Source organism: Anabrus simplex, chromosome X (assembly GCF_040414725.1).
Source record: "Anabrus simplex isolate iqAnaSimp1 chromosome X, ASM4041472v1, whole genome shotgun sequence".
NCBI classification, from domain to species: domain Eukaryota; kingdom Metazoa; phylum Arthropoda; class Insecta; order Orthoptera; family Tettigoniidae; genus Anabrus; species Anabrus simplex.
The window spans coordinates 164,150,492-164,162,917 of record NC_090279.1 but is presented as its reverse complement, the minus strand read 5'-3'; the positions used below and the strand labels follow the sequence as shown (position 1 = coordinate 164,162,917).

General features: G+C 36.6%; 1 protein-coding gene across 1 annotated transcript in view; it reads left to right on the top strand.

Moving 5' to 3' along the window:
- The window catches only part of LOC136886745 (fatty acid synthase), a 367,163-nt gene that overhangs the window by 155,116 nt on the left and 199,621 nt on the right, over positions 1 to 12,426 (top strand). The window contains exon 14 of the mRNA XM_067159549.2: positions 2,754 to 2,870. Coding sequence (XP_067015650.2) covers positions 2,754 to 2,870 — 117 coding nt within the window. The remainder of the gene's footprint in view (positions 1 to 2,753; positions 2,871 to 12,426) is intronic.

Genomic DNA, 12,426 nt, shown 5'->3' with positions numbered 1-12,426 from the left:
CCTCTTGGACTACCGAGCTCGATAGCTGCAGTCGCTTCAGTGCGGCCAGTATCCAGTATTCGGGAGATAGTAGGTTCGAACCCCACTATTGGCAGCCCTGAAGATGGTTTTCCGTGGTTTCACATTTTCACACCAGGCAAATGCTGGGACTGTACCTTAATTAAGGCCATGGCCACTTCCTTCCCACTCCTAGCCCTTTCCTGTCCCATCGTCGCCATAAGACATATCTGTGTCGGTGCGACGTAAAGCAACTAGCAAAAAAAAAAAAAAAAAAAAAAAAAAAAAACCTCTTGTACTTCATGGCAAGGCTAAATAAAGGTGAGCCTCATAGTATTACTTGCAATTTTTTCACTGTTTTTTATTTCTTATTTTTAATTCATTTTCTTTTCCTTTAGATCTCATAAAATCCATATCAGGACTGATGGGTTCATATCCTACAATATATTCTAGGAGTTTTTATATATATCACTACCCACCTTTAGAAGTACCAAAAACAAAATCATATTATTTGTTACCTAGCAAGAAGTTTATTCCTTGCATAACAACAATTGTGAATTATGCTGCATCCATTTTTAACCTCAAGATCTACAGCAAGAGTGCTCAAGAACCTAAGTTATCTACAAAAATTATCTTCACTGAAAAGTGCTACATGAACTTCAATTATTAATTCTTCAAGAAAAGTGTCATAAGTGTTACAATTACCCTTTAATGTTTTTTGTGTGTTGACTTCTTGCCTTTTTTGTATCGGCTGATGATGACATGGATATATGTCGAAACCGGTCCCAAAACATATTAAACATGTTGCAACATTAATTTGTGCAAAAATTTATTATTGTAATGAATAGGTGAAACATCTCTCGCTTTTTGGCACTGTAGGATAATTTATTTCCAAGCATCCATCCTTTGTTATACACTAGTGTCCAGAAGTTAAGCATAAGTTACGAGTAAGCAGGGCAACAGGAAATAGACCGCAAATCGCACGACATATGCACCTACCAACCTTACGTGTTCGCTCTGTATAGGAAAGGAGTGTTCCCTGCTTTGACTAGGGGCGTAACCACAAGGTAAACACAGGCAGTGCCTGTGACCCATATTCCCTCAGTCATGTTTGCCCTGTTATAGAGTGCAAAGCGTAGCCTCGTGGTGAACGTGACAACATAGTGGCACAACGACGCCATTTGAACCCCGTTTTGCAGGGTAGAATATCGGCCGCCTGGAAGCAGGCCAGACACAGACCGAAGTTGCTGTATCCTTGAATGTGCCACAAAGTGTCATTTCCAGGCTTCAGAGATGATTTTGAAACACAGGAGATGTTAGTCGTAGGCCAGTACCAGGTCGACCAAGGGTAACCACCCCACAGGAGGACTGATATCTGGCCTTAACCGCCCAACGAAATCGGAGTGCACTTGCAAGATAATTGTCGGCAGAGCTTGCAGCTGTCTCAGGGGTTGCCGTTTCCCGGCAAACTGTGTACCGGAGGGTCAGAACAGCCAGGGCTATTTGCTGGACGTCCAGCGGTGTGTGTCCCGCTCACTCCAGCACAGAGACGGGCCCTTTTACTGTGGAGCCGTCAACATCGAAACTGGACCATGAATGAATGGAGTCATGTTCTCTTCACAGATGAATCCCGTTACAGTTTGCAGAACGATTCCCGTCGCATATTAATCTGGAGAGAACCGGGTAGCCGATACAACCACAGGGACGTCGTGAAACGGGACCAGAATTGTGATGGTGGCGTCATGGTGTGGAGCGGCATCATGTTGAATGGCCGTACGGACCTGCCTATCTTCATGGGTGGTCTGAGGAACACTGTTATCGCTTCGAGATACAGGGATGAGGTACTGAGTCCATATGTTCGACTCTTCAGAGGTGCAGTTGGTCCAGACTTCCTCTTAATGGACGATAATGCCCGAACGCACCGCGCTGCTCTAGTGGATGAATTTCTGGCTGGGGAAGACATTCATCACATGGACTGGCCAGCGAGTTCTGCGGATCTGAATCCTATAGAACATGCCTGGGATGCCTTGGGGAGGCGAATTGCATCCCGTCAGCCTCCACCAAGGACCCTCCAAGACCTCGCATTACCCTTTCAGAGGAATGGAATCGGCTGCCATAAGAGCTCTTGGACCATCTGATAGAGAGCATGCCATGTCGCTGCGAAGCATGTGTGGCCGTTAGGGGTAACCATACACCCTATTAACAACATATTTTGTTTTGGAAGACATTGCCAAGTTTTGTTAGTTGTTGTCAAAGGTGTACCTTAGCTATCAGAACCTGTTTTATTGGACAAGTTCTGTGACATATGGTGTGTAATTTAGCTTCGTTCAGCAATCCATCTGACATTCCTGTCAAGTGGTATGGCCTCGTTTAGTGATTATGCTTAACTTTTGGACACTAGTGTATATAACATGTGTTTTCAGCAGAAGCTTAACTCTCATGTTTTGTGTACAGATCGAAAAATAAAATGTTTACTACAAATATACTATCAACTACATTTTGTTTAACATTTATTGCTGAAATGTAGACATAAAATCTTAGCTAAATTATTGACAAAATAAAATAGAAAAAAATGTACCAAAATAACTTTCAAAAATTGCCAAAATTAGGGAAAACTTTTCACCAAAACCAGGTGCTTCTAGTAATTACAGAACTCTAACCTCAACATTTTACATAAATATGATTTCAGGCTCCTTGGTGATGCAACGGTTTAAAAGATCAGCACCGAAAATCTTAACCTTGCTTTCTTGTTGTAGGATCAGTCCAAGATGTCTGAAAGACTGGTGCCCATCAGAGTCACAGATCATGTTAGTGAGTTCTACAAAGGTCATGTTATTGATGGAAGGAACTTGTATCCTGCTACTGGATATCTTGTAAGTACAATGATGATATGTTGTTATGATTTTACACTGTATGGAGTAACAAATAAATTACAGGCTTGTGAAGGACTACAAAAATTTCTCGTCAAAGTTGGGAGATGGACAGCAGACAATGGTATGATGATAAACAGGGTGAAAAGCGTGTGATTGATGTCTTATATCCCTTGTATTTTCAATGAAAAATAAATCGTCATTGTTCATATTTTAATGCAAGTTATTTATATAAAATTCAAACGCACAGTTATCGTGGCTGACTAATGACTGCTATTAATTGCCAAACTACTCCAGAGATGACAGCATGAGCATTGACACATTTTGGTTGTTGATCCCTTTCATGGGTTTGGAATACGGAACAAACAGTCACATCCTGTAAGTTATCACGTATGACCGGGACTTATTTTCTGTTTCATGGAATTCTGGCTTGTGAGTGGTTCTTCTCTTGTGCTTTAAATGATGATATATGACAAATGTGTGTTGTAGTAATATAAATGATTCAGTTTCATGTGCTTGTAGTGTAAATATCAAACAAAGAAAATGCGGGAATGATGCGATTTTGAAATGACCTCGCACCAATCAGAGAGTAGTTCAGCACCAGACGAGTTGGCCGTGCGATTAGGGTCGCGCAGCTATGAGCTTGCATCCAGGACATAGTGGATTCGAAATGTCGGCAGCTCTGAAGATGGTTTTCCATGGTTTTCCACTTTCACACCAGACAAATGCTGGGCTGGGGCTGTACCTTAATTGAGACCACGGCTGCTTCCTTCCAACTCCTAGGACTTTCCTATCCCATCGTCACCATAAGACCTATCTGTGTTGGTGCGACATAAAGCAAATAGTAAAAAAAAAAAAGGAGTTGTTCAGCAGGCATGGATGTAGGAGAGTCAGCATCACACATTTCTACCATGCAATCCAAATTGAATTCTAACCATTGTGTAATCCAACGATTATTAAGAGAACCATCTAGTATACTTTATTTTACGGAGAAAAGCAGAATTATAAATGAAGGACAACCGCATCCAACTCTTGAATGTAACTACACAACTTAATGTATTACAGAACTATTTAAAATAGTTTTATTTGAATCCGCTGTGTCAATACACTTATTAATGAAAGAAAACTATTGCAGAGGCAAAACTACTGGACATAAAGAGATGGAATGTTGGGGATACATTTATATTAGAGTGTAGGTGCTCGCTAAGGGAGGATTTTTGGATATTCTGCTGCTAAGGGGGTGAAAAGGTGGTGGGGTGAATTGTTTAAATGCGTATATCTATAGGCCTCAAAAACTTAAAAGTTTACAGACGTAAAAATTGGCATTTGGAATCTCATTTAAAAATAAAGAAACGCATATTTTTTTGTTTTAGAAAAGTCCAATTAATGGTGAGAGGGAGGGGAGGGGGTGAACAGGAATGACAATGGGGGGTGAATTTTTAGAAAGACTATATCTACAGTCATTTCAAAAACGTGACATGTTACAGATGTAAAAATTGGTATTTGAAATCTGCTGTAAAAATAAACATAGATAATTTGTTTTCTGAAAAATCCACTTAAGGGGAACTAAAATAGGGGGTGAATTTTTAAAATGGGCATATCTACAGTATAACTCAAAAACTTAACATGTAACAGAAGTGAAAATTGGTATTTTAATATTTTTTAGAAATAAATAAACATGTATTTTTGTTTTTGGAAAAAACACTTTGGTGGGGGAGGGGGGAGTAAAATGGACTAAAAATGGTGTTGAAGTATTTTTTTTAGAATACTGATATTTCAAAAACTGAAGATGTTACAGGCATGAAAATTGGTGATTGGTATCTCCTTTAAAATTAAAGAAAAATGTATTTTTTGTTTCCTGAAAATCCACTTGGAGGGGGGGGGGTGAAAGAACTTAAAAATTAGTTGAATTATTTGTATGAGGATACTTATATCTCAAAAACTAAATTTGTTACAGCTGTAAAAATTGGTATTTGGTATCTCCTTTAAAAATAAAGAAGCATTTCTTCTTTTGTTTTCAAAAATCCACTTAAGGGGAGATGAATGAATTGAAAATTTAGTCGAATTCTTTATATGAGGATACTTATATATCAAAAACTAAAGATGTTACAGACATGAAAACTTGTATCTGGAATCTCCTTAAAAATAAAGAAACACACATTTTTGAGGGGGATCAATTTAGCGGGGCTGGGGTAAAAAAGGAGTTGAATATTTTTTAAGCGGATACTTACATCTCAAAAACTGAAGATGTTTCAGACATGTAAATTTGTATTTAGAAACTTATTTCAAAGTAAAGAAACACGTATTCTTTTGTTTAAAAAAATCCACTTAATGGGGGGGGGAGGGGTGAATGAATTGAAAATTTATTTGAATTCTTTGTGTGGGGATACTTATATCTCAAAAACTAAATTTGTTTCAGCTGTAAAAATTGGTATTTGGAATCTCCTTCAAAAATAAAGAAACATTTCTTCTTTTGTTTTCGAAAAATCCACTTAAGGGGAGATGAATGAATTGAAAATTTAGTCGAATTCTTTATATCTCAAAAACTAAAGATGTTACAGATAAGAAAATAGGTATTTGGAATCTCCTTTAAACATAAAGAAACACACATTTTTGAGGGGGATCAATTTAACGGCGCTGGGGTGAAAAAGGAGTTGAATTATTTTTAAGTGGATATTTATATCTCAAAAACTGAAGATGTTTCAGACATGAAAATTTGTATTTGGAATCTTCTTTCAAAGTGAAGAATCATGTATTCTTTTGTTTTTGAAAAATCGACTTAAGGGGAGGGGGTGAAAATAAGTAATGGAGGAGTTGAATTCAGTTTAAGAGGATACTTATATCTCAAAAACTGATGATATTATAGACGTGAAAGTTGGTATTTTGAATCTCCTTTAAAAATAAAGAAACCTGTATCTTTTATTTTTGGAAAGTTACCTTTAGGGGGTGGGAGGTGGAAAGAAGTGAAGAAGAAGTTGAATTATTTTATGAGGACACTTATATCTCAAAAACTGTAGATGTTACAGAGATGAAAATTGGTATTTTGAATCTCCTTTAAAAATAAAGAAACACTCCGTTTTTTTTTAATTCACTTAAAGGGCTGAAAAGGATGTAAAAAGCGAGTGAATTTTTAAAATGAGTAACGGTATATCTACACTCTACAGTATATGTTAAAAATTTAACATGTTACAGACATGAAACTTGGTATTTGAGAAGTCCTTTAAAAATACAGGAAGACATATTGTTTTTTGTTTTCGGGAAAGGCACTTAACGGGGATGAAAAGAAGTGAAAAGAGAGTTGAATAACTTTTCATGAGGACACTTATATCTCAAAAACTGAAGATGTTACAGACGGGAAAACTGGTATTTGGAATCTCCTTTAAAAAATAAAGAAATATGTATCTGTCTGTTTTCGTAAAATACATTGAGGTGGGGGTGGGGGTGGAGGAAGGAATGCTAAAGGGGTTGAATTCTTTTTTTATGGAGATACTTATATCTCAAAAACTGAAGATGTTACAGATGTGGATATTGCTATTTGGAATCTCCTTACAAATAAGGTAAGGTAAGGTAAGGGTTATTCTGCCCGAAGGCAGGTCCGAACCTCCGCAGAGGTGTTCCTGAGCCGGAGTTTACGTGCGGTAGGATGGCCAGTTCCTTTCCGCTCCTCCATTCCCTTACCCCCCCACCAACAGCGCGTGTCAACCCATCCAACTTCTGACCACACCCAATGTTGCTTAACTTCGGAGATCTCACGGGATCCGGTGTTTCAACACAGCTACGGCCGTTGGCTTAAAAATAAAGAAGCTTGTTTTTTTCAACTTGAGAGAAGACTGTTTCTCAGATTACAGTTCTATGTTACATGATCATCTTGGCCCCAAAAGGCAATACCACAAACATGGTTTGCAAAGAGTTTCTGGGATAAATGAAACTGAATTTTTCGGTGAGTTTTTATACTTTGGGGATTTTCAGATAATGTTATAGTACAGAACCCAGGAACGATTACTTTTATCAAATTATGAAATCCACGCGAGCGAAGCTGCGGGTAACTGCTAGTACTGTATGTATATATATATCACACAAAATTCCCTTGAAAGGAAGGAAAGACTAAAAACATCCACCTTAGTCAATAGGCCTACAAATTACTGTATATCTATTACACATTAAAAGTTTATGATGAACAAATGGTACACGTTTTGGCCTTCAATTAAGCCTTCTTCACCCATAAATTAAAATAACAATGAATATATAAAATGGTGAATAAAAAAGAAATTGTTCATCTTGATGTGAAAAAAATTCTATAAGATATGTAGAAACAGTCTTACAGAACACATATGTCTAAAGGCACTTATATTTAGAAAATTTTCACATGGTATATCTTCTTGTTTAAAAAAAAAATATCTGCATCTGAATTGGAGACAGTACCATATTTTCTTGGTAATGATATATTTAAAGAAACACATTTGGTGGAAAATACAATTATATAATAAATTTGCGCTTGGAGTCAACACGGAATAATGAATAGTTAGGTGATGTAGATGACTTGCATGATGCACTTCCTGCTATAGTACACAGTTGTTTTTTTTACTATTCTTCTAGTTCAACATATCAACACAAAAGTTTGTAGTTAGAGCACCATGCAAGTTGTTTGCATCACCTCACTACTCATTGTTTCTTTAATTCTAGGAGTGTTCAATGAAATTAAAAAAATTTCTTGTTTTTGAAAAATCTCATAAAATATTGTAAAATAAAATTAACCTTTTGAATTCCATTACACTTAGCATCTGCTTCCTGCTCCACTCCTAATTAATTTCTGCACTATGAACAACTGTAGGAAGTGAACACTGCAAAACAGTCTAACCCAAATATAATTATATTGTTGTTGTAACCCTTTGGCTTTATTGGGAAGTAATTCCAATACAAAATTCATATCTCTAGACAACAGTAATATACAAATAACGTTAATAAAGTACAGATGTATTAGGAAACAGTGTCTTGTTTTGCCTTGTTTCTGGCTGTTTACAGTTGCATTGTTGAAGGATTGTTCCTACATGATGCCTTATATCCACATATTGTTTCGTTGAATAAAAATGCAGGTAAATCAGGATCACCAGCTCTCCACTCGTGCCATGGATTTGGAAGAACATCACCACATCCAGTTTCATTTTCCTTATCACTTTGTTCACTTTCACTATTAAATCATCCAAGTCAGTTGTTGCTTCATCAATGTCACCATTATTTTCCACTAACTGTTCTAAAATATCAACTTCCGTGAGTGAAAATGAAGCATAAGCCATGTTAACATTCAATCTTTATCATCAGTAAACTCTGATAAACATTCGAGAATAACAGAGGTTAAAAAGTCATAACAATTCCCGTGAACTATAGTAAGTAGGGAAAATTTTCTCTTGAAGACCGTTAAATAGCTCTACAATACTGGAACACAGTACAGTCATCATACGAATGCCGCAAGTACAAGCTATGGTCATGTCGAGTGGGGCTCAACATTGGAGCGCGAGTCTAATATTTTAATGTTGAGCCCCTCTCGACATAGGACTGGAAAAGGTTAATACTTATGTCCTCGGCTTCTGTCCCCATGGGGAAACACTTTGCATTGTTCACCATCACACCATCCATTTGATTCACAAAGTTAAATTTACAAACTTCATCATATAGATCCGTATTGATGCAGTTTAAATTAAGAACTACCGTAGTGTTAGGTTTAATGGTCCACCCAATCAATACACTTCACTTTACAAGTGAAAACTATTTAATATTAAAATATATTAAACATACTTTGGAACATGTTTCATCTGATTTTAAGACTTCTTCAGCCATAATGTCTTGTAACAGATTACGATACCCATTGTTGTTGCTATCTAATAATTTTAAAAATGGAAGAACCTTTGTCCTTGAAGAACTGTTTGAGAATACACTAAAGGCAATAACTAATATTCACATAAAATTGTCCATCACTTCTTGTAAAAACATTTCTTCAGTATTAAAATTTGAATGAAATTTCTTGAAAATATGACATGCAGTGCTGGTAGCTGGTAGCTTCAGTCTGACTGAGGGAGATTTGAATTCTGGTCTCAGAATAGGAAATGGGACCATATCCACATCAGAATACATAAAAAGCTTTAATTCTTATGAAAATTCCTTTAAAAAAATAAGCTATTTCTGGAAGAGGAATCTAATGCTTCTGAGATACTGTAGTCTGTCATATGGCAAAGATCTGCGCTGCATGATCACCATATTGGTAGGTTAATTCTGATGAATATTCCCTTCAAAAGGCAAGGTCTAGAAAGAAAGAGATATATATAATTAATTGGTTTTGAAACCCTCAGAAATTTAAGAAATGAGTTTCTGTCACAAATGCATGACGTAAAAGCTTACCATCTAAGTTGGTGAAACTCCCTATAGCTGGTTATATGGTAAGGAATTTCACATTTTTTTTTTTGTATCCATAACTAGGCTATCACAAGACAAATGTCCGGCTCCATGGCTAAATGGTTAGAGTGCTGGGTTCGATACCCGGCCAGGTCAGGGATTTTAACCTTCATTGGTTAATTATGATGGCTCGGGGACTGGGTGTGTGTGACGTCTTCATCATTAGAATTCATCATAGGTATGGCCCCATCCTCATAGACGCGCAGGTCGCCTGCACCAGGGGCCTATTCCACAAAAGTATGGTCTGTACATTACAAGTTACTAGTGTGAGTTCTTGTAATGTATGGGGTTGTACATTTCTGTTCCACAAAAGATTGAAAGTCTCTTGTATATTACCAGTGAATTGTTACAAGTTTTACAAGTGACGACATATCAATAAACGCACTACGTCATAGCATGAATGAGCTGTTTATCTTCGTATTCCACTCGTTGAATTAGGTTATGCTTGCCGCATTTATCGTAATATCGTATTTTAAGGTAACTTATGCAGCAAAGATTCAAAGAAATAATATTCCTGTGAATTTCTTAATGCTGCGACGTTATTTTTCAATTTATTTCACCGAGCTCGATAGCTGCAGTCGCTTAAGTGCGGCCAGTATCCAGTATTCGGGAGATAGTAGGTTCGAACCCCACTGTCGGCAGCCCTGAAGATGGTTTTCCGTGGTTTCCCATTTTCACACCTGGCAAATGCTGGGGCTGCACCTTAATTAAGGCCACGGCCGTTTCCTTCCCACTCCTAGCCCTTTCCTGTCCCATCGTCGCCATAAGACCTATCTGTTTCGGTGCGACGTAAAGCAACTAGCATATATATATATATATATCAATTTATTTCTTCGATGATACGAAATTACTCTGTTATTATCACCCATCCTGTTCTTCCGTGATCCTCGCATATGTTCCACGATAGTCTGACATACCTTGGTCTGTCATTAGGAATCAGTTGCCTTGCCGCTAATAACGATATTCGGCCGCCAAACTTAATTGTTTGAAATAATAACATTAAGTTATTTATTAGACCACCTAATCAATACAAAATCGTCTTGGATGATTTACATAGATTTGTTAGCTAATAGTGGTACATGTTTTGCCTTCCCTGAAGGCATCATCAGCCATAGTCTTAACCTTAAATTAAAAATTAGCGTCTAAATAACATGTAGTAATGAAATGTATTGATTAGGTGGTCTAATAAATAACTTAATGTTATTATTTCAATCAAATATCATCAATACGGACCAAAAATGATATTTATTACATGTAAACTTAATTGTTACGAAATTGCAAACTCTGCATGAATTGTTAAAATGATGTCAAGAAAAACAAAGTTATTCATTTTGAAGGAAATAGGAAAACGGAAAGATATTTGTTTCGGTGCATTCAGCGAGATTCTGAAAAAACAAGACAAAATAAATGGTTGGATGGAAATATTTGACTTGGGAAAAGCTCATGGAGCTTTTGAGGGGAAAACTTGGGCGTATGTAAGAGATATTCTGCTCATTAATGATTCCAGGGATGTCCTTCTTGGAACATGTTTGTTCAGTATTTTCAGGCCAACGAACAATTTGAGGAAATTTTACATGATTTATTGCAGCTACCACAGAATGTATTGACCTACAGACCGAAGATTATTTAGTAACTGTTGTTTAGCAGAGAGAGATTTATTTCTGTTCGTAGGATGTTTTAACCTATGTCCAGTATCTATCAAAAGTTCTTCCACTTGTATTGTGCTTAACCTAAAACGTTCATTGTATTGAAATACAGTGTTAAACTGTAAGTTTATTCTTTCCCTGTACAGACGGTAGTTTTCATTTTCATCACCATCACTATCACTACTGCTAGACCACATTTTATCAAAATGTATCTGAAATAAGCATATTTAAATAGCACTAGTACATTTACGTATTAATGTCCTTTCACTGGTAGAGAATACTTTTCAATTCACTAGTAAGTTACAAGTACTAGTACTTACTTGGAACACACCCTTAAAAATTCACTGGTAATTTGTAAGTATGGAGTAATAAAGTACAACTGTAAAAAATTCTTTTGTGGAACAGAAAATGTAGTATTTGTACTACTTACTAGAGAATTTACTTGTAATGTACAAGACCATACTTTTGTGGAATAGGCCCCAGGCCTCTTCGGAGGCCACACGCCATTATTATTGTTCTTATTATTAAAAGACAAATATGCACCATGCTAGTCAACTTCACACGATTATGTTCTTAATCCAGATACAGGCTATCAAACAATAAATATTTACTACCCTTCACTGTACCACTATACTACACAAAGTAAATTTTTAACTTCTGAATGGAAATCAAAATACTAGCATAAATAGGCACACTTTGTTATTCAGCGATCTCGCTGCTAATCGGCAAGCAAAACTGAATATTCCTGAGGCAAATGGCTTGCTTCCCAAAGGTGCAACTTATCCTGTGAAGTTCAGGAATTCAAGGCCCCCTGCCGTAATCATGCAACTGTGGCAGTGGCTCTTAGCCAAATTGGAAATCACATTTCTTTCACAAGGGATGACAAATAACATTTTCAGAGCTAGTAAAAATGTGATCGTACTTGTGGCAGTATAAAGACAGCAGTGGGAATTGATTTGCTATTAATTATACTATTAATTTTATTTTTTATTTTTTAAGGAGATAAAGTAAGAAACTCGAATTTGAAAGACCTTTACAAAGGGGAATTTAGGGGTTACTAAGCATGCCTGCAGATATGCGCAGTGCGCTTAAAGAAATTTAATTACTAAATTCAAACCTTTAGAAACCCTAATTCGACAATACATGTCGACTAAAATGAGGGCTAGCCCCATTCTACATAAATATAGAAATAAAATCAAACGCAGAGGTATAGTAAACTTGCATCATTATTTAAAACACTTCAGGTAATGTGCATAGATTTTCCGTACGTATGCAAGGTGACACAGAAATACTGGGAAGCAAAACTGAGGGGTAAATACAACATAATACAAAGGTTAAGAAAAAGGGTATTTCCTCCAAACAAGTAGTATATGATCTTAGCAGAGAAGCCAAGTCATTTCTACAAATTTATTGGTGAACGTGAAACTTGAGGGCAAATCCTGCATAAGAAAAGATAAATTAACACA